At 34.7% G+C, this 22,651-nt stretch overlaps 2 protein-coding genes across 3 annotated transcripts; one reads left to right on the top strand and one right to left on the bottom strand.

Moving 5' to 3' along the window:
- Nucleotides 1-1,514: 1,514 nt before the first annotated feature.
- Nucleotides 1,515-8,743, top strand: LOC142606746 (uncharacterized). The gene is made up of 3 exons (XM_075778115.1): nt 1,515-1,923; nt 3,447-3,622; nt 8,588-8,743. The coding sequence occupies exons 1-3, from the start codon at nt 1,515-1,517 to the stop codon at nt 8,741-8,743; spliced, it is 741 nt and encodes a 246-aa protein (XP_075634230.1).
- A 3,909-nt stretch (nt 8,744-12,652) lies between these two features.
- On the bottom strand, nt 12,653-18,907 carry LOC142622211 (uncharacterized). Of its 2 annotated transcripts, XM_075795654.1 has the most exons (5): nt 18,525-18,907; nt 18,174-18,314; nt 14,758-14,877; nt 13,280-13,375; nt 12,653-13,168 (listed from the first exon to the last, which is right to left on the bottom strand). In XM_075795654.1, exons 1-5 carry the CDS (start codon nt 18,741-18,743, stop codon nt 13,064-13,066), a joined length of 681 nt encoding a protein of 226 aa, XP_075651769.1. In that variant the 5' UTR covers nt 18,744-18,907; the 3' UTR covers nt 12,653-13,063. The 2 variants fall into 2 exon arrangements, with proteins under 2 accessions (XP_075651769.1, XP_075651770.1); XM_075795655.1 differs by lacking the exon at nt 13,280-13,375 and having other exon boundaries at nt 12,934-13,168; nt 18,525-18,860.
- Between the last annotated feature and the right edge of the window lie 3,744 nt (nt 18,908-22,651).

Below are 22,651 nucleotides of genomic sequence, written 5' to 3'. Positions count from 1 at the left end.
GAGGGTTCTTGGCTGGCGACCCCGGTCACCTTTGATTGCTTTTCTTCATTTTTCAAGCCATCAAGACAGTCAGTAGTCCTTTCAAGTCCGAGCTTTGCGTGGTCAGGTTTTACAAAACCACATCGTGCCGTCCAAAGGAACATAAACCTCGTCACTGAGAAGGTCGTCCGTAAAGAAACGACCTCCCTTAGAAGCAAGATGTGCTCGTCTAGAGGACTTCCGGACGAGGACCTCTAGACGAGCCCTTGATACTTAGGAAAATTCCTGAGTACGTACAAAAACTCCGTATTACGCGCATAACTTCCAATGACTGTTATGCAAGAAAAATGTAACTCCTAAACAGTTGAGGAAGTAATCCATGAACCCTAACACCTCCTCAAATCCAGGGGAGGTTACAAGTCTAATAACTGTTCTTAGGACACTATATAAATACTTATTCAGACAAAACAAAGGTACGTTTTTACACATCCTTAAAAGTTGGAACTCCTAAATTTGAGAGAGAAAAACTAACTTTGCCATCGGAGGGTTCTTGGCTGGCGACCCCGGTCACCTTTGATTGCTTTTCTTCATTTTTCAAGCCATCAAGACAGTCAGTAGTCCTTTCAAGTCCGAAGCATCCAGCCTACTAATTTTCTTCGCATCATCAGGATTATTTTAGTTATCTTTCTTAATTGAATTTTTTGGAGCAATTCAAATAAATTTGACGCTATTAAGAAATAAGAATGTAATTAGATAAAATGTTTTGCTAACTGTATTTCAAGAAAAAATTGTATGGAGGATTGAAGAATTAAACTTGGGTTTTATTCATGGGTTGATTTGGTCACAAACCACAAGGATTGTTTAGAAATAAATAAATAAATAAATAAATAAAAAGAGAAAACATTGGGTCCAGAACTGGCCTAAAACCAATGTTTTATGCCAGCCAGTAGACTCCTGCCACGTGGATAGAATTGGCACTCCTCACTTAAACCTCTCTCCAAACAGACTCCAAACAGAACAAAGAAAGAATAAATGGTAAATCCCTCCCTCTACGTTCTCTTTTCTATTTGTTTAGTGTTGTGTTTCTCACAAGCACAAACACATTAGCACTCCCATCTCTCTCACTCTCAGCTCTTTCTCTCTCTCTCTCTCTCTTCAATTCTCACACAATCGTCGTCGCTTTGATTTTCTCTCTTCTCGTTGCCTCACAAGTAAGCGCTCTCTCTCTCTCTTTCTCTCTCTCTCTCTCTCTCTCTCTCTCTCTCTCTCTTTGTGCTGCGATTTTCTTTAAATAACTCAATTTTTTATATTGATTTGATTAAATTTTTCTATATCAGAGTGATGAATTTCGCAGTTTACAATAACGAATTTTGAAATTTGGGCGATTCTTGAAGTTTCTGATCTTTGATTGTTGATTTTTCTTCGCGGTTGTTAGGTTAGGGTTTTAAGAGATGATAGTTTGTTTGATTTCTATTTTTTTTTCAATAAATTTGTTGAAAGAAAGTGAATAAAGTAGTGTTGAATCTGAATTTAAGATGGGTAGAAAGAAGCCTATAGTGCGCAGGGACGACGATAGCATCCTTGTTGTTACGGCCGCCGTGGCGGTGTCGAAATCGAGGAAGAAGGCGGTTATGATTGACGATGATGAGTATTCTACACGGATCGAGCTCTCCGAGGAGCCTCAAGTTGTGGAGGAGAAGGTTGTGATTATTGGAAAGAAGAAGGGTAAGAAGGGAAGCGCAAAAGCATGGAAACATGATGAGGATGAGGATGAGGAGGATAGTAAGATTGAAAAGGAGGAGGATAAGTTAGTGGAGACTGGTTTTTCGGGGAAGCCGAAGAAGGGCAGGTTTGGAATGTCCTATTTTGGGTTGTTGGGAGATGAGGATGATGATAATGATGAGGATGAGGAAGAGGATTTAGGGAAGAATAAGAATAAGAAGGGTTCATAGAAGAGTGGTGGTAGTTTGTTTAGTGCGTCGGCGTTTGATGCTATTGATGATGATAATGAAAGTGAGGTGGTTGATGGTTATGTTGAGGAGGATGATGATGAGGAGGAGCAGGTAATTGTGTTTATGGGGAAGAAGAAGAAGAAGCCGAAGTCATCATCGAAAAGTGGCGGTGGGAATGTGTTTGCGGCAGTGTCTAGTTTTGATGGGCTTGATGAGGATAGGGATGATGAGGATAGGGAGATGAGGATGATGATAATGATGAGGATGAGGAAGAGGATGGGCTTGATGTTTGGAGAGGGGTTTAAGTGAGGATTTCCAATTCTGTCCACGTGGCAGGAGTCTATTGGCTTGCGTAAAACACTGGTTTTACACTAGTTTCGGACCCAATGTTTTCTCAAATAAAAAACCTACAATTTTGTAATTTGACTTCATTCTAAATAGGTTACGGGTCCACTCTACCTTAATGCAAAGGACTATAATTAGATCAATGAAAATAACTACTCAATGACGTTAAGTAAAACACAACTACATACGTTACAAGACAATGAAATTAATCTATCGAAACTAACTTCCAAATAGGACGTAGAAATTACAACAACATGGAGTAATAGATCTAATTAAGAATAACCTACAAGATACAAAGTTAATTACTTGCATCGACACCTTAACAAGACTACACATATTGCTAAACTAACAAAATACAAGTGAAACAACAACAACAACAACAACAAAACACATTTTGGGATATGTCTTTGCTTGGGATATGAGCCTCTATTTACACTTTGAGATTTTGAACATTTTTTATGATTATTTATAATACATGAAACTCTATCCTTAATCTTTTATGACACTTATACGTTGAGTTATTATTGAACAAAGAAACAAGAAAATAGAGAGAAAATTGATTGAGGGAAAAGAAGCTTCTATATTATTTTTGTAAATGAAAACCAACTCACTACAATACTGAGCTGTGCTAAGCCTTTATACATAATCAGAGAGAGAGAGAGAGCTTAAATCACGGAGGCAGTTATAACAGATTAACCACCATTAACACGTGTGAACACAACTACACTTAGGCCTAAATAACCGAGTTAATAAAACGTTGCTTTTTACATTGAGTTATAAACAACCTAAAGCCAAACGACAGTGTTTTGAGTTTTAGTGATATGATGCGTATGACTTCTTCTTATGACAACACCATTTTCATCTTGCCTTTTGCAAGTCTGAGAGCATCTAAAGATTCTGAAGGTTCTCCATCTTCATCACCAGAAATAGCTTCATCCTCTGCTACCTTATGCTCTTCATCCCCCCTCAAGATCATGGGGAATTGCCACATGAGTTTGGAAGCTAGCCATTGGAAACAAGGAGAAGCCAATCCCTTAGTCAGAATATCAGCCAATGGGTCTTGAGAGGCAACAAACTGAACCTAAAGATCATGCCTCAAAACCCTCTCACGAACAAAATGGAAGTCCACTTCTATATGCTTGGTACAAGCATGAAAGACTGGTTTGGAAGCAATTGCAAGGGCTGAGACATTATCACACCACAAGACAGGAGGATCAGACAGAAAAACACCAAAATCCTTGAAAAGCATTCTAATCCAACAAAGCTTAGCAGCACAAGAAGCTAGAGCTCTATATTTTGCCTCAGTGGAAGAACGAGAGACTGTAGATTGCTTCTTGGCAGACCAGGTAATTGGAAAATAACCAAGAAACACCAAAATACCAGATATGGACTTTCTATCCATAAGATTACCTGCCCAGTTTGCATCACTATAGGCAGAAAGGGTCAATGGACCAGGTGTAAAGGCCAAACCTTGATGAATAGAACCTTGTAAATACCTTAAAATCCTCTTAGCTGCCTGAAGATGATTAGAAGCAGGACTACCCATGAATTGACAAGCCTTTTGCACTGCAAAAGCAATGTTAGGCCTGGTGAAAGTCAGATACTGTAAAGCACCGACCCTGCTTCTATAAAGTGTAGGATCTTGCAGCAAAGAACTATCATGGGCAAGAAGATGAGCATTAGGAGAGCAGGGAGTCTTGCAAGGTTTGCAGCCAGACATGGAAAACTTATGAAGCAAATCCAAGGTATAGTTAGTCTGATGAACAAAGAGACCACTAGGAGTATAGTCAATTTGAAGCCCCAAGAAATAATGCAATCTGCCTGATTCCTTAAGTTCAAAATCAGTACCCAAAATAGCAAGAAGAGATGTAATAAAGGCAGCATGATTACCAGTAACTATGATATCATCGACATAAAGCAAGAGAAAGACTATATGAGAATCATGATTATATATGAACAAATTTCCATTAGCACCAGAAGCAACAAAACCAAGATGAAGCAACTGAGAGCTAAATCTCTCAAACTAGGCCCTTAGAGCCTGTTTCAGTCCATACAAAGCTTTATGTAGAAGGCAAACATGATTAGGATAAAACTTATCCTCATAGCCTTGTGGTTGAGCCATATAAACTTCCTCCTTGAGAATGCCATGAAGGAAGGCATTGCTTACATCCAATTGCCTTAGAGACCAATCATAGTTCATAGCAAGAGCAAGCAGCAATCTGACAGTGGTAGACTTAACCACAGGGCTAAAAATTTTCTCATAATCCAACTCATACTGCTGAAGGTACCCTCTAGCCACAAGCCTAGCCTTTTACTTGGCAATAGAATCATCACTGTGTCTTTTAACCTTATAAACCCACTAAAAAGTGACAACATTCTTGTTTTTAGGAGGTGGAACAAGAGACCAAGTCTGCTGCTTTAGTAAAGAATTAAACTCAGAATCCATAGCAGCCCTCCATTGAGGATGCTTGACAGTAACAACAAAGGATGGAGGTTCTTGAGTTATGTAATCAGCACTTACCTTAAGAACCTTAAGCTTGTGGATACCTAGTTTTGACTTTATGACCATGGGGTGATTATTGACATGGGGTGATATAACAAAACTAAACTAGTCTCCACAATGTGCCTGCGTTTCCTTTCTGAGACACCTTTTTGTTGAGGAACATAAGGACAAGAAGTTTGGTGAACAATGCCATTATCAAAACAAAACTGTTGAAATTGAGAACTAAGATATTCCTTGCCATTATCAGACCTAAGAACTTTGATTTTAGTAGAATATTGAGTCTCAACCAGATTTTTAAAATGCTTAAACACAGCAAACAACTCAGATTTTTGTTTGAGTAAGAAGAACCAAGTATATCTAGTGTAATCATCAATGAATACCACATATTATGAGTAAAAAAAATAAAGAACAAATGGGAGCAGGACCCTATACATCAGAGTGCACAATTTGAAACATAGAATTGGATTGAATATCATGTTTATTCAAAGGAAATCTGTGTATCTTAGCACTAATACAAGAAGTACAAGAAGAGCAACACTCATCAACCTTATTGAAAGTAAAAGCAAGATTTACAGATTGGATAGCAGAATGGAGGAGTTTTGCACTAGGATGTCCAAGCCTTTTGTGCCAAATGGAAATTTGAGCAAAAGTAGCTGAAGATAAAGTAGATGAAGTAGGATGAACTTGAGAGGTAGTGTAAGCAGTGGAAGTGGATGAATTTGAGGACAGGGATGATGATGCAGGAATAGGGTAAACACCATCTTTACTCAATCCTTCATAAAGGATCTTCCCCGAAATTAAATCCTGAATAGAGAATCTATAAGCATCAAAATAACAGAAAGCATTATTTTGTAAACAAAACTTATGAACAGACAAAAGATCGGAAGAAAGGTCAGGAACCCTAAGTATACCATCAAGCTTAAAAGAATGAGAAGAAGTACACAACTCACCATTGCCAATATGAGTAACAGGAAACTCTTGGTCATTTCAAACAATCACAGTTTCAATACCTAAAGTAGGGTGTTGTTGCAAGGAAAGATGAGCAAGATCAGGTTTCACATGATCAGAACAACCAGTGTCTGTAAGCTAATCATTAGCTCCATGAAACTAAGCAGAATTAGCCACCATTGCAGCAAGCTTTAAGGGAGCATGCTTGCCTTGAAAAGAGAAATCCATCATGTGATAACAATCAAGAGCTCCATGTCCATTCTTTACATAGATTTGACACTGTGGTCTCTAATTCCACCCCTGAAAACCTTGCTGAAATACTGGAGATCTAGCCTGACTAGATTGAGATTGATTGAACTGAGGAAGAGTGGGATTGAAAGAACCATTTGAGGAACCACCACTGAAATTTCCTCTACCTCCACCTCCACGGCCTCTTTGATTATCGTGCCTACCTCTACCTCTATGAAACCCTTGAGATTGATAATTTGCAGCCATTGTCATGGATGCAGTATCAATCAGACTAGACCTCTTCTTAATAACCCTCTCCTCAGCATTAAGAAGAGTATTCAGTTCTTTAGTGGAAATAACATCACTATGAGTTCTTATAGCAGAACTAAATGAATCATACTCTGATGGCAGACCATCAAGAGCAATACGAAGCAACTCTTCATCATCAAGAACAACTGACACAACAGCAAGTCTATCACGAAGCTGCTTGATTTTTTGGAAATACACATCAATGGAGTCCGATCCTTTCTTAACTACATTCAATTCGTTTCTAAGGCTCATCACACTAGACCTAGAAATTGAAGCAAATCGTTTTTCTAGAACTTTCCAAACACCTCTACCAGATTTTTGTCCTACTGTAATAGCAAGAACAGAAGGAGAAAGTGTGGAGTTAAGAAATGTGAACAAAGCTTGTTCACGATTCTTCCAAGTGAGAAAGGCAGGATTGATATTTGTAGTAAAATTACGTGAGGAATCCTTCAATAACTGATATGGTGCTACAGTAGTTTCATCAATAGCATCAATCATAGAGTAAGTCTCCAAAACTACCTTTATCTAATGCTTCCAAACGATGTAATTTGAGAAATCCAGTTTAACAGTCACCATGGATGACATATTTGACAGTAGTAATAGTGAGGGATTGATGTGAGTGATGGGATTAACCATTGTAGGTACTGTGGTTGAAGTAGAAGATGAGGTTGAAGATGAATTTGTGTTTACAGATGCCATGGAAGCAAAGCTCTAATACCATGAACAAAGAAACAAAGAAACAAGAAAACATAGAGAAAAATGATTGAGGGGAAAGAAGCTTTTATATTATTTCTATAAATGAAAACTAACTCACTACATTACTGAGTTGTGCTAAGCCTTTATATATAATCAAAGAGAGAGAGAGAGAGCTTAAATCACGGAGGCAGTTATAACAGATTAACCACCATTAACACGTGTGAACACAACTACACTTAGGCCTTAATAAATGAGTTAATAAAACGCTGTGTTTTACATTGAGTTATAAACAACCTAAAGCCAAAGGACAGTGTTTTGAGTTTTAGTGATACGGTGCGTATGACTTCTTCTTATGACGACACCATTGTCATCTTGCCTTTTGCAAGTCTGAGAGCATCTGAAGATTCTGAAGGTTCTCCATTTTCATCACCGAAAATAGCTTCATCCTCTGCTACCTTATGCTCTTCAATTATCACATGTTGATTTCTTTTTTCTTTTCTTTTTTTTAAAGTATGATAACCTGATAACTAGTGCACTTTACTTCTCTTATGGTTTAATGAGAAATTGTCATCTCATCATCACATGTTGAGCATGTTATACTATTACTGTTGTAATCGTCTAATATTTACAGGGCGTCTTGATTCTCCTTGGTGTCACTTGTCATTTAATTATGATGCTAACAATTCCTTCTTATTCATCACTAAACAAAGAATGAAAACAACAATTTGCATTGAAAATAAAAGGAGAAGAACCCTATGAATCAAAAGAATACCCTTTCGAACATACTCAGTTTATATATATATATATATAAAACTGAAATGTTTTAAAAAAAAAACAGTTTAGATTATAGTTTTGGGATAAGATATCTTGTGGACCATTTCTGTTAACATTTTTTTTTTTGAATGAATAATTGAATACTCCTCAAAAATAGAGGAGGGGATTAGTTGACAACGTGATCTACAGCCCTCTATTGCTGATCTTAGGATTTTCAATATATCATATTATTCAACCAAAGCATCCAACCAAGAAAAATCAAACAGATGACTGAGCTGAACGAATGTATGAACAATGAACAATGGAATCCATTACGCTGGGCTAATACTAATACAACCCATGGGCCGATATTGGGCCAACCTAGATTCAAGGTGACCTTAGCCCATGCTTCTCAAAGGTACCAAACACAGTGTTAGGGGTAGTTAAAAGCGTTTACGTTTGACTTAAAACTGAATGAACTACGTCTATGGTTTAGTTTGGTTAGCTTTTTTAACCTTTGCTTTTTTTATAAAGTGAAGTATGAAATTGGGGTTTTAAAAAAAAATAAGATTATTTAGTAAAAATTATATAAATTTAAAAAGAGTATTTGGCTAATACTTATAAAACTGGTGGTTTGAGGTATAAATAACCATAAAGAACAAGATATATTATTATCATTATTATTATCGACTTCTCTATAGACTCTTTTAATTTTTCTTAGAATGGAATACACGCTCATTATCTTAAAACCTAATAGTTTTTTTTTTTTTTGATGAGTAAAACCTAATAGTTTCTTTTTTTGAGGTAAAGACGATAGAAATTGTATTATTTCATAAAGAGTATACAACCCCATGTATAACACCACGGGTAAGAGGGGCACCAACAACACATTAACGTTGGGCCCAAGAACAAAAGAAGAAGCATTAAAAATAATAGACTAACACAGCCATGTGAAAGAAGAAAAAAAAAAGAAAAAAAAAAGAAAAGAAAAGAAAGCAGGGCATTTACGCTACTCTTTGTGCTTCCATAAAACTTTGGTATTCCTCCAGTATGCCCCTTGCTCCTTCCCAAATTATCTGTGATTGAGGTTGGAACTGTTCAAAGTATACTTTATTTCTTACATTCCATATCGCCCAAGCTATGACCGCCCATATCTCCAGTTCTTGTTTGCTCAGTTTAGTTTGCATTTGCTTGAAAAGAAGGAAAAAGTCACCGTCTCCATTACTGCATTTTTGGATTTTTCCCCGGATCAATGCCCAGACATTTCTTGCAAAGGGGCAAGTCCATAATATGTGAGTGGTAGTCTCGCGTTCTTGTTTGCACAGCTTACAAGTCGGTTCCACTTGCACCCGCCTACGGTGTAGGTTGTCTCGGGTAGGCAAGCAATTGGAGCACGCTCGCCATATAAACATTCGTATCTTCGGTGGCACATTGAGGGACCAAATCACTTTCCATGTCCACGCATGAAGCCGAGCTGCTGAATGTTCTGCCTTAGGCTGGTTTTTCAAGCGAACTGCTACCTTATAAGTTGACCGTACAAAGAATTTTTGTGCTCTGTTTTCAATCCAGCAAACAGAGTCATGGGAGTTAAGGTTTTTTAACGGCAGTGACAGGATCTCATTCCGCATTTGAGGGCTGAAAATGGCATCTATTTTTCCCTGGTCTCATTGTCTTGAGTCTTGGTTGATTAGCTTACACATGTTCATATCTGATGGTACATCGTTTAGTGGTACAGGGGTGTGAGACAACCAAGGATGCGTGAACACTCCAATATTGTGGCCATCCCCCACCTGCCATCGTGAGCCCTCTCTGATGAGATCCCTTGCTGCTAGAAGACTACGCCAAACAAATGAAGGATTATTCCCCAACTTAGCAAACATGAAGGAGCAATTTGGGAAATAACGAGCTTTGTAAACTCGGTAGAATAGAGAGTAGTTTTCATGTATTAACCTCCAGGCTTGCTTGGCCAACATCGCTAGGTTGAAAGCATGGAGGTCACGAAACCCCATCCCTCCTTCCTTCTTTGCCATACACAATTTCCTCCAATTTACCCCAGGTAGTTTCCTCTCTGCCTGCGTTTATCCCCACCAGTATTTGGCAAGCAAAGAATTTATGTTGTCACATATGGAGTTTGGCAGCTTGAATATACTCATAGAGTATGTCGGTATCGCTTGTGCCACCGTCTTAATCAATATCTCTCTCCCCGCCTTCGAAATAAATTTTTCCTTCCACCCCAATACCCTATTTGTAATTTTTTCCTGAAGGTCTTTGAAGGTATTGACCTTGGATTTTCTTGTGACCATTGGCAGTCCAAGATACCTTTCACATTTTGTCATTACCCGTGCTCCAAAAAGTTGTTTAAGCGACTCCTTGACCTCCTATTTTGTGTTCTTACTAAAGAATAAGGTGGTCTTTTGTCGGTTAATGGCTTGGCCGGATGCAGCTTCGTATTGCTCTAGCAATTGTAGAAGTCTTTGCCCTTCCTCCATAGTTGCTTGACAAAATAAGAGACTGTCGTCGGCGAAAAGGAGGTGAGAAACCCAAACTCCATGTTGGCTTGATTTGATCCCTTTTAGCACCCCTGTCTCTCCTACTTTCCTTAGTAGCGCTGATAGCCCTTCCGCACATAGTATGAATAGGTATGGAGAGAGGGGGTCTCCTTGCCTTATTCCCCGTGTAGGAGTGATAAAACCCTTTGGTTCACCATTGATTAAAACTGAGTAAGATGCCGTGGTTACTGTCTCCATTGCCAAGTGGACCCAATTAGGATCAAATCCCAATTTCACCATGATTCTTTGCAAGAATGTCCACTTAACCCGGTCATAGGCTTTGCTGATGTCAAGTTTTACAGCATGTCCCTTTCTTCCTTTCCTTCTGTTTCACAATCTGTGGAGCAGCTCATATGCTACAGTAGTATTGTCAGTGATTAATCGATTTGGGACAAAGGCACTCTAAGCATCAGAAGTCACATTAGGCAAGATGATCTTTAGGCGATTAGCAATAACCTTTGATATAATACGAGAAACTACATTGACTAAACTAATCGGTCTAAAATCAAACATGTGTTTTGGGTCATTTTTCTTGGGGATTAAAACAATATGTGTATGGTCTATTTTTCTCAACATATGCCCTGAGTTTAAAACAGATAACACTGCTACTATAACATCATGCCCGACAATTTGCCAAAATTTCTGAAAAAAGAATGGAGTCATACCATCAGAACCTGGTGATTTGGAAGGGTGCATTTGAAATAGGGGGTTGTCTTGACTTCTTCCAAAGTGTATTGTTGAAGGAGAGTGGCATTCATACCTAGAGTGACCAATCTGTCCACTGAGTTGAGCACTCCATCAATAGTGGTCAGGTGGGAAGAGGTGAATAGTTGCTGAAAGTAGTGTTCTGCAATGTGGGCAATGCTTTCCTCTGATGTGCCCCACCTTCCTTCACTATCAAAGACGCCCAAGATTTGATTTTTCTGTCAGCGTTGGCTAGCCCTTTGATGAAAAAACTTTGTATTTTTGTCACCGGCCGGTAGCCAAATGGAACGAGACCGTTGTCGCCAAAACAATTCCTCCTAGTGTAACAGATTGTTGATCTCTACCTTTAGTCCTTTAATAGCATTTAGATGTTCAACACTATTTAGAGAGCATAGGTCTTCCAATTGTGTTTGTTTCTCCTGGAGTATTGTTTTTGAACTAGCAACTGATGCACGACTCCAATCCACCAAGGCAAATTTGCATCTTTTGATTTTTTTCAAATATCTTTGACATAGGGCTGCCATGTCTCACATCTACCCTCCATGCATCTTGTATCACGGCCTCACATTGAGGGTCGGTAGCCCATTTTTCTTCAAACCTTCGTAGCACTTTTCGTCTTCTAGTCCTCTGAATTGGGTTTTGTGTGGCAATGACTATCGGAATATGGTCCAAGTATGAGGTTTGGAGATGAAAGACCCGAGTTTCCGGATAGATTTCCTTCCATTCCATCGTTGCACATGCTCTATCAAGTCATTCCTGTACAAATGGATTCCCATGTCTACCATTGTTCCAAGTGAAAATGTTTCCTTGAATACCAAGGTCCTCAAGTCCACAATGCAGAAGGGTAGCCCGAAAAGCTTCCATGTGGTTCAATGGCTTTGGTACGCCACCTTGCTTCTCTTTGGATGACAAGATCTCATTATAATCTCCAACACAGATCCAAGGGGCTGAGATCCTAGTGTGAAGATGCTTGAGTAGCTGCCATGACTCGTGCTTCCTTTGTTCTTCCGGCCATCTTTAAAAACCTGTCAAACTCCATGTAGGGTTAGAGCCATTAAAAATAAGAGGATCAATATGGTTACGTGTGTAAGTTTGGACATGAAAGTCCACCTCCTCCATCCACAAAAGTGCTAGCCTGCCACTTCTACGGATACTCGGCACCACTAACATGCACCGATATGGTAGATCTACTTGAATCCTACGCATCTCATCAACTGAATGTTTTGTTTCCATAAGAAACAAAATTTTGGGAGCTTTTTCCCTCACCAAGTGAGAGAGGACATCGACTGCACGTTGATTCTCAAGCCCTCGGCAGTTCCAACTATAAATATTTGCAATAAATTTTTATTAAGACTTATCTTTTTCTTTTTGTAATTATTATACTCATTAATTATTAATAGTAACAAGTCTAACGACTCTTTTCAAATTATTTTTTCCCTTAATGCAAGTTATGGGCACAACATTTTCATAAAAATTTCACAATAAAATCTATGTGACAAATTGTTAATAGTAGATAATAAAAAAAGAGGGGTACTGCGTCCATAACATTTTTACAACAAATCATAGGTGGTTAGTTGTTATAAGTTCAAATTTAAACCTAATACTAAGATTACTTTTTCGCCCCAACAATAACAACCAGTAACAACCTACTACTTAGGATTTGTTGTAAAAATGTTGTGAAAATATTGTGAACATATCATTTCTCATAAAAAAAAATTAATGCCAATAAGATTATTTTTTGTCTAAAGAAAAATAGCACTAGTTTAAAAAGTCTAGGAATACAATAAAATACACAATCCAAGGAAAAGCGCTAACCTAGTCATATCTGCGTTGTACCTCAAAATGACTAGTCACAATTGAGGCTCCTTGTAATTATTAATAAAGTCCAAATCTATCTACTAAACACCTGACATTAAACTCATCACATAGCTACACAAGACACACAAACAATCAAATTAGAACATCACAATAATGATCTACATAAATGATTTGAGCAATAAGGTTGCCGGCGAGTTCGACCACAGGCAGGACTTTGAATTCTTGATGATCACAATATCAGGTTATAGCCCATTTCAATTTCTGGGTTCAAATAGGTTTTACGCAACTTTCGTACTAGTCCTCTTTGTCAATTTGTATCTCACCATCAAGACGATTTTGTAAAACCAGAAGGCACTAACCAGTTGCAAACCCAAAGCCATTGCCTAAATAATGCGATGAACACATGAATTATTAGAGGAAGATACAACCAAACAAGACAAGTTCTCAGACAAGTTAAATTTAAATTCATTGCTATATAGAGCATAGTAGCCTACCTTTATGAGAAATGGATTGTTAGCAACCAAAGTCACATAAGTGAGATAAGGCCCACCCCCCATCCTAGCGAATGTAAATATTACTGCAAACAAAATCTGTGCAAATTCCAAAGTTAGTAATGACCCTGATTTATTATATTGTCCATTCAAAAAGTGAATGTTTGACAGCATTACAGCATTTGATTCGTGTATTTAGATGGGGTGCATTCATGAATGATAGGGATATTTTAAATTTTAAAAGGTAAAATTTAGATGAAGTTATTTAGGTGCCATATATTAAGCTTTTTTAATTAAATTCAAACACGGTTCTATTAATCTATTAAAACACAAACTAAGTTACTTTTCTAAGGATTACTAAATTTAATGTAACAATGTGTTTGAATGTATAGGAAAACCTAATGTATTGCACCAATTATATATAATAAAAGAAAAAAAGTAATTTGAACGTTTTTTTATTAGGTTGTTGAAGTCTATCAATAAAAATCCACTGTATATTACATGGACTTGGATGTTGGTGAAATCGTATTGGTTGTATTTGTGGATGGAGCTTCAATAAATTTAGTGACAAAATTTTTTAATAATTTTTTCACAATTATCAACAGATTTGTTGTGATTGGTACGTAATGAAAATAATGTCAATGATAGACCCTTGTGAATGAGTAATTCTTAGATACTTTCGGAACACAAAGAATGATGTTTCATCTTCTCGCATTCATAGTGGAGTCCACTTATTAAACTCATGGTAGAGTTTACCACAAATGTGAGAGGGAACACAATTTCTCCGTATTCTAAGAGTACCTAAGAATTTTCCTATGTTTCCATTAAAACTTTTATTAACAAATGTTATTAATGCCTTACGGGCACAAGTTAAGGTCTATTTAATACTTTATTAAATGAAATATTTGTACATTTTTCAACAACAAAAAAAAAAAGTCAAATAGGGCATATATATTAAAGAAAAACACAAGCAGCCGTAATGAATTTGTTAGTGCACATCAATATATAATAGTTAACTGTATTTTTCGTTTTGAGAAAAATATACATTACAACTTATATTGAACAATAGTATCTAATTATCTATTGTTAAATTTTACTTTGCTCATAATTAGGAAGTCGTATGTAATATTCAAAGGAAACTTTAAGAACATCATATCATATTATATTAAAGTTGAAATACAATAAGAATCCAAATTAAATCCAAATTATTTTTTCATTACTATCTAATTATGCGTCATATGTCCAATTAAATTTTCTTAATTCTGGTGTTTAATAACCTATTTATAGTACTTGACGCAAATGCCAAGATAACCACCTCACTTACCAAGGTAAAACCACATCATCATCACTCACTACTATTGAATATTTTCATGTGTAAACACAAACTACAATCTAGATGTATGCTAATATTGCAAAACCAAGTTCTACCCTTAGCACAAACTATAAAAAAGTTGGTAAGATCCCCAAGAATTTAAACTCACATCAGCAACCAAACTAAGGTCGGTGTCTTTGTAACCAAGCTCTTTGAGAAGCTCCCTTAGGTGGAGGAAAGGGCTGGAAATTTCGGTTATCCATAATGCAGCGACCATCTCTGATCCACACTACATAAAAAAGAAATGTGTGATATTACTTGGTAAATTTGGTTAAGTCTGCAAACACATGTTTGGTACATGTGTTTAAACACATGTTTTCAATTTTTAAACAATATTACACGTATTTTCACACACTTTTTCATCCACATGTATTTCCAAAAAAAAACTTAAAACTATTGTTTGAACATACATACCAAACGTGCCCTAAGAAACTTTTTCCAATGTTGGTCAATTTCATCTTTAAATCTCCTCTCCATTTAAATTTTAACAAAACTAGTTAATATGTCAAATGGAACACAAGTTTAAAGGTTACTAGTTGCTAACTTGTGCAACGCACAAGATAATTAACAAATGTTAAATAATTTCAAGCATCTATTACCTCTAGGTATTTTTTGTATTTACTCCATTTGTATTTTGCATAGAAGTCTCAACCATGTTGCCACAATCCATAAATAAAAAATAAAAAAATAACATTATTAATCACGTAAAATTTCAGTTAAGTTCATATATTTCCTTGTAGAATTGCTAATATATTCTAAACCTTACCTTTATATATTTTTCTAGCCTTATCCACCAAAAACCACACTCCAAATAACCCTAATTCCTTTTAGAAGTATGAAACAACAAATAACAAATCAACTATTTATACCTAGGCTTTCTATTTCCTACTTGGATAACAAAATACCCAATACCCAAAATAATACATTATGAAATACTCACAAAAAAAAAAGGTCCAAAAACTCTCTAGTCTCCTCCCCTCCATTGACTTCTCTCATGTTGTTAATCAATGTTGTTAGCCCTTTTTTTTGTTATCCAAAAATTTGATATTTATCTAAAAAAATTAAATTAAAAAAATATTTGAAAAAAAGTAGATAATAAATTTATTATCAATAACTCGTATATCCTCCCAATGAAAGTTGTGATGAAGTTGATATAAGCATAAAAAGAAGGAATTTATTTAAAATCAAATACCATAGAAATCAAGTTGTTAACGTTAATTACAATTTTTTTTCCTGTTATACCGTAAAAATCATGTTGTTATTAGCTTTTTTTTTTTAATCCAAAAATTTGATATTTATCCAAAAGATTTTTATCAACTTAGAAATTATAGGAAAAGAAAAATTATAAAAAGAGTTTGAGTTTAAGTTGAACTTGTTAGAGAGATAGAGTTTCACTCCTTGTTAAGTTTGGACTAAGCAAAAATAATTTTATTTATATAAAATGATAATTTTATTTAATTATAGGTGAAAATACACTTTTGGTCCCTACATTTTGGGTCAATTCCCATTTTGGTCCCAAAATTGATTTCGTTACTAATGTCATCCCTAAAAAAAGAAATCATTTCTAAAATGGTCCTTGCCGTCAGTCAACCAACGGAAAAATCCTTCGTGTCTAACGGAATGCACTGTTTGCTGACATGGCGCTAACGTGGCCATTAAAACATTATTAAAAAAGACTATTTGGCATTTTTTAAATGCCACGTCAGCAATTTAATTAATAAAAAAAGCCAAATCAGAGAATTTAAACTAAATTAAAAAAAAAATCCTTAAATCTAATTAAAAAATAAACCTTTAATTTCTTAATTTTAATTTAAGTTGAAAATACCCGAAGCTCGGCCTCTCACAATTTCTTTTTAATTTCTTTAATTTCAATGATTTCTTTTCATTAGACCATTTTTTTCATTAGCCCATTTTGAACCTGTGATCTGGGTTTAGAGAGAGAGAGAACCCGTGATTTGGGTTTAGAGAGAGAGAGAGAGGGGGATGAGGAGATAATGAGATGCGGTGGTTTGAAGCAGATCAAGCTCGATCGAAGGAGGCCGGCGGTGGTCTGGAGCAGATCAGGCCCGATTGAAGGAGGCCGGCGGCGAAACCTCTCTCTACCTCACCCTCTCTTTTCCTCTCTCAGGCCTGATCCTAGCCATGACCAAAACCCCAGGCAGTGGCTCTCAAACCCATATTATTGGGTTGACTAGGGAGATGGTGGGTTTCGAGTGATGCGGAGCTTTTGATAGCGGTTGTTTGGGTGATTTGGGTTGTGGATCTTGGACGATGATACAGTCGGTGCTCTTGTGTTGATCTTGGACGATGATGTGGATCTTGGATCTTGGAGCAGATGGTGTTCTTGTGTTGTTCTTGTGTGTTTGAATGTGAAATTTATGAGTTTATGGGTTTGTTGGAGATTGATTGGTTTGTTGGATTTATTTCTTGTTTTTTTGGCATTGATGGAGATTGGATTTGGTTGCTGGAGATTGGATTTAGTTGCTGGGTTTGTTTCTGGAATTTGGAAAGAACATGAAGAACAAATTGTTATGTTCTTACCAAAAAAAATTAAAGGCTTAAATTAAATTAGATTTAAGGCTTTTTTTTAAATTTAATTTATTTTTGTTTAAATTTTCTGACATGGCTTTTAAAAAAACTTAAAATGCTGACGTGGCATTTAAAAAATGCCAAATAATTTTTTTTAATAATATTTTAATGGCCACGTCAGCGCCATGTCAGCAAACAATGCATTTCGTTAGATACGTAGGATTTTTCCATTGGTTGACTGACGGTAAGGATCATTTTAGAAACAATTTTCTTTTTTTAGGGATGACATTAGTAACGAAATCAATTTTGGGACCAAAATGGGAATTGACCCAAAATGTAGGAACCAAAACTGTATTTTCGTCTTAATTATATTGTGCTGACATGGAAAATTATGAAAGTTTCAGAGGTTTCAATTATATATATATAAAGTGTAAAATTTTAAAATAAACTAATTTCAACTATTGATTATGTGTGAAATTTAAATGGAAATGAGACTCAGACATGATTTTAAAAGTTAAGGGTTTAAATTAACACAATTAATTTAGTTTATTAGGTGATCAACTATGTTAAACTTTATCCAATAATTGAAGGCTGTAATAGTAACTTAAAAAAAAAAAATCAAATTAGGAATTGAGCCTTTAGATCTGGCTTAATTAGCTGATAATCTTGAGAATCAAAACTTTTATACCAAGTTAGATTCCTAACTCTACAAAGAATTTCCGAGTGAACCTTAACCCTATATTTGGATGAAGAAAGATGAGAAAAGAAGAAAGAAGAAGAAAAAGTGAAAGATATTAGAATATACAAAATTCTACTAGTATATTGATTCCAAACCACCTTCTTTACTTTTTTTTTTTTTTTTTAATCTCCTTTGTTTCAAACATATGCTAATATAGTGTCGACTCCATAGGAAGACAATTGTTGGCCCAAGATTAAAAAAAAAAATATATATATATATATATATATATATATATATGTATATGTAAAGATTAATACCTTCTTATAGGCTAGGCCTGCTCCAAATCCAACAATGCTAACTAGATGATGGATCGAATTGTCCAATTTGACTTGCTTGTCAAAGAGGCAACATACCATATCATAGATCATATAAGAAAGGCTCATTGCTAGAGTTTGCATCTGCTCATAGATCAAGTTCCCACCATCAATATGAGAGTTACTAAAACACAACAATCACTAAATTTAAACTAGGATCTCCAACAGAATTCCCTTTTTTAGAATTTGTTCAAGACCTCAAACAGAGAGTCACTAAAGTGTGAAAAGTTCCAAAAGATTTCAAAGAAAACAACCCCATAAACAATGGAATAACAAACACGTTAGATTAAGTACCTGCTTTGGGGAAGATTTTGAAGCCAAGGGACAAACTGGGCACCTCCAATCTTGAACAGTGAGAGAGGCCAATATCACAGCTAAAGTTGCATGAATCGCTGAAACAACTCGGTTGGAGAAATCAAATGAAAGCTTGGGGAAGACCCTCCTTGTCAACAGAAAAATTGTTGACCATGAAATGACTCCAACCACAACTAAATTCATAATATTGTCTTCCATTTTGTACTCCTCTTAACAGAATTTGGCTTCAAATGAGGATTTCCTCAAAATATGTCAGAAAAAACAAAGAAGTCAATTGGTTTCAATCGAATGTGAGTGCATAAAATATAATGGGTATGGTTTTTTTGCCCAGTACATAAATGGGTTTGTAAATTGTGAAGGACAAAATTTAAAACGTTCATAGTAACGGATATCTTTAGAGCAATAGTTAATAAACCATAATAAGAAAGTTTTAATACCACTTTCATGAAAAATATGAAAAACTGTCAACAATATTTATTGTTTTATCATTCTCTTATAAAATATTTCTAAAAACAGTTCATAAACCAATACTCATGGGGCATTGATTAACATTTCTCAATTTAAAATAAATAACAATACTTCTCGTTGAACATTAATGATTCCTCGCAATTTGATTTACGCTGTACTAGGTTGGTTGTATAATTTATGATGTAGTAGTGGTCTTCTGGACAAAAAATGTACTTCTAATTTAAAACCTAAAGCTATTGGAAAGACTTTTTTTTTTTTTTCCCTTTTTTCCCTAATGAAAAAAAAAAAGGGGGTTTAGGTTTATAGTATGAACTGAACGTCACATGACTGCAATGGGTAATATCATATGTACCATTGAGGCAGAGACGGAGCTTGAACTTTGAGTTAGGAGAGCGATTTTACTATTCATTGTGTACAGCAGTTTCAACTTCTGATTCTACTACTTAGCTGCTGAGTTTTTTTTTTTTTTTTGTGGGTAAGAACAAAATTTTTTTTGTTTGAATTTTTTAAATGGCAGGGTTATTTATTTTGGATAAAATTAGTTCATTGAGCTCAATTTTGTTTTTAGTTTTACAAATAATTTTTGTTATTAAGATTTTTTTTGGGACTTGTATATTTTGTTTTAAATTTTAGATCTATTAAATTTTTTATGGTCACTAAAATGATGAAACTGTTAAAGCAACAAGTTTTTTTTTTTTTTAAATTACTGATGTAACAAGTGGTTATTAGTAAGTAAAAAAATAATGTGAGTGATGTGCTCATATGCGAATCAATAAGAATTTGCTACCAAAACAGTTTGTAAAAATATTACTAAAAGTTTGTGAGTATAGCATTACTCTTAAAAGAATCAATAATATTGTTAAAGAGAAATAAAATGTAATTTTATAGAACAAAATGACTAAAATTAATACACATATATATAATAATATTTTTTTTTTTAAATGAGGGCCATTGTCCCCACTAGTCCAAGGGTGGTTCCGTCACTTGCACCAAGCTCATCAAGTGAAGTAACTTAAAGACTTCTACCACGAAGCCGCACCTCATAGTAGGTTTTTTTTTTAGAAGACAATTGGGAAGACAATATTAAAGTTTTCCATTTCATTTGTCTTCGTTATTTCCATATAGCAAGGTGGGAGAGTATCTGAGCTCTCAACAATGACCTTTCAATCCCATCAAAAAAAAGAAAAAAACAATGACCTTTCAAAGTCCCGACGTTTCCAAGATCTGTTTGGTGAATTTATTTTCGTATGATATTTTTCAAAATACAATTATACTTTTACGTAATAAACTAAATATTCTGGCAGAATAAACTTATGATAACGCCGTGCATTTTCTTTTTGGGGGATCAGGGTAAAGTAATTTAGTTCGTACCAATTTCTTATGGCTTGTTTGGATGTAGGGAGGAAGAATGGAAAGTAGAGGAGAGTAGAGTAGTATTGACTAAAAATAAGTTAATTTTGTGCTAAATCTACTCTACTTTACTCTACTCTCTCCCTCCCCTTCAATCCAAATGGACCATTAAAGTACGGTAGTTTGCTCTATATTTATTTGTTTATTTGTTTATTTATTATTTGTTTGTTTGATTAAGGATCCGTTTGGAATTCATTTATTTTGCTAAAACTAAACTTTTAACTAAAAATACTATAAATAAAAGTAAAACTTAGTTAAAATAGTTATCAAAAAGTGTAGTAAGATTTATAAATAGTATAAAAAATAAGTTAAAAAGTACTAAAAATAAGCTGAATAGTAAAATAAGTTGGTAAAAATTATCTTTGCCCAACAAACACTAGTAAAAATATATATTTTTTGAAAATAAACTAAATGTATATTTTAATTAGTCTTATTAGCAAATACTCTTAGACTTCGATTGAGAGTTTATAAAGGAATGAAATAAAATAAAATAATTATAAGAAAATGGAATGAAATGTATTTAGGGCTTGTTTGATTGGAGGGGTGGAAAAGTAAGAGAATAGAAAATTGTAGAGTGATAGAAAAGTGAAAGGAAATAAAAGATTTTAATTTCCCTCCTTTTTGTTTGATTGGGAGTGAAAAGGTGAATGAATGGAAAAAGTAAGTTGCATAAATTTATTCATATACCATTGCTAAAAAATGATGCTCAATTAAAACAAAACAAAAAAATGACAAACAACCCCAAAAAAAAGAAGAAGCAATCACTCAATTATGTCCTCATTAAAAAACAAAAAAAGTAACATATTTATTTAGCAAACAAATTGTGTATGTGCAAATGGATGAGGGGGGAAAAAAGTAAATAGAGCAACCAGACAAAAAGAAGGAGAAAAAAAAAAGTAAACAGAGCAACTAGATGAAACGAAGAAGAAGAAAAAATAATTAAAGGCTACTGATGTGGACGTAGCTCATGTGCAAGTGCACATGGACATTTTTGTTCTTTAAGCAACCTCGTTTTTTCTCTTTAGTTTTCGCCACATTATGGGGAGAAATTTTTTTGGTGGGCCCGGGGGAAAACACCCGATCCCACCATTTATTTTCCTTCCTCCCCATCCAACCAACACACTCTAAAAAAGTTTTCCTTCTCATTCCTCTTCAAAGTTTTCCATCCATCTTATTTCATCTTCAAACAAACACACCCTTAAGCAAGAGGAATTTAATGAAAAAAAAATAGAATGAAATTAAGTAATCTTAATTATATGTTTTAAAATAAATGAATGAAAATTAATGAAATGTAGGTAATCTTGTTTGGAAGTACCATAGAGCTAAAGGGAATAGAATGAAATCATTTTATGACAATATTACTATTAAACCTCTATTTTAAAATAAATGGTTGAATATATAGGAGTATTTTGGGAGTTTTAGTAAAAAATTCATTAAATCTAATTTCCTTCCCTCCCGTTCCTCCCAATTTTAGGCGAACGAAAATTTGAAATTTTAAGGGAATAGAGAGGAATGAGTGTTCATTCCTTCTTGTTCCATTCTCTCCATTAAAACTCTCAAATAAGAGAATGAAAGAATATCCTAAAATTATTCTTTTCATTCATTTCTATTCTAATCCCTCCTCCTAAACGAGGGCTTAAGTAATTGTTAATAAACTATTTTAGATTGTATTTATAGTCGCGTTAAGAAATTGTTTTGTGTCAAATTTTTTACTAGCTTCCTATCAAAAAAAAAAAAAATTATTGAATAGCTTTATAGATGTGCGTGGAGCTTGAGGAACTAACTTTTTGAGTTCTACTTATCACTTTAGTAATATTTCAAGTTCCCACATCAATTAATATTAATTTTTAATTAACCAGGCTCCTCAATAACTCATTCTTAACGAGCACATTATAGTGTCCGCTAACATTTTTCAACTATTTTAAGAAAGTCTTAACACCACTTTTATAAAAAATATAAAAAGCCGTAAAAAAAATAATTACTTTTTTCTTTTCTCAAAAGAAGTTTCTAATAAAATTTTTTAAACAAGTGTTCTTAAATCATCAGTTAACTTTTCCTTATTTTTATTAAGAATCTTGTAGTTTAAGTTTTAATTGGTCAGTATTTCTTAGTTTTTAAAGATATTTAGGATTCAAATTATTCCTCTCTATTGTAATATTGAATTATTAAAAAAAATATATTGGCCTAAAAGTTTAGATGTTTTCATATAGAATTTATATATCAAAAGT

Source organism: Castanea sativa, chromosome 1, assembly GCF_040712315.1.
Source record: "Castanea sativa cultivar Marrone di Chiusa Pesio chromosome 1, ASM4071231v1".
Classification (NCBI taxonomy): Eukaryota; Viridiplantae; Streptophyta; class Magnoliopsida; order Fagales; family Fagaceae; genus Castanea; species Castanea sativa.
The sequence above is the reverse complement of the archived record's forward strand: the minus strand, read 5'-3'. Positions and strand labels throughout refer to the sequence as shown.

Bases quoted from the DNA above. Each gene is read 5' to 3' on its own strand.
- LOC142606746 (XM_075778115.1), top strand. From the start codon at position 1,515: ATGGGTAGAAAGAAGCCTATAGTGCGCAGGGACGACGATAGCATCCTT. The intron at 1,924-3,446 runs GTTCATAGAAGA...CTGGTTTGGAAG, and splicing joins GAAGAATAAGAATAAGAAGG to CAATTGCAAGGGCTGAGACA. The intron at 3,623-8,587 runs GTAATTGGAAAA...CACGGGTAAGAG, and splicing joins ATTGCTTCTTGGCAGACCAG to GGGCACCAACAACACATTAA.
- LOC142622211 (XM_075795654.1), bottom strand. From the start codon at position 18,743: ATGGAAGACAATATTATGAATTTAGTTGTGGTTGGAGTCATTTCATGG. The intron at 18,315-18,524 runs GTACTTAATCTA...ATCTATGAGCAG, and splicing joins CAAAATCTTCCCCAAAGCAG to ATGCAAACTCTAGCAATGAG. The intron at 13,376-14,757 runs GTGAGTTTAAAT...GAATTTGCACAG, and splicing joins ACCTTAGTTTGGTTGCTGAT to ATTTTGTTTGCAGTAATATT.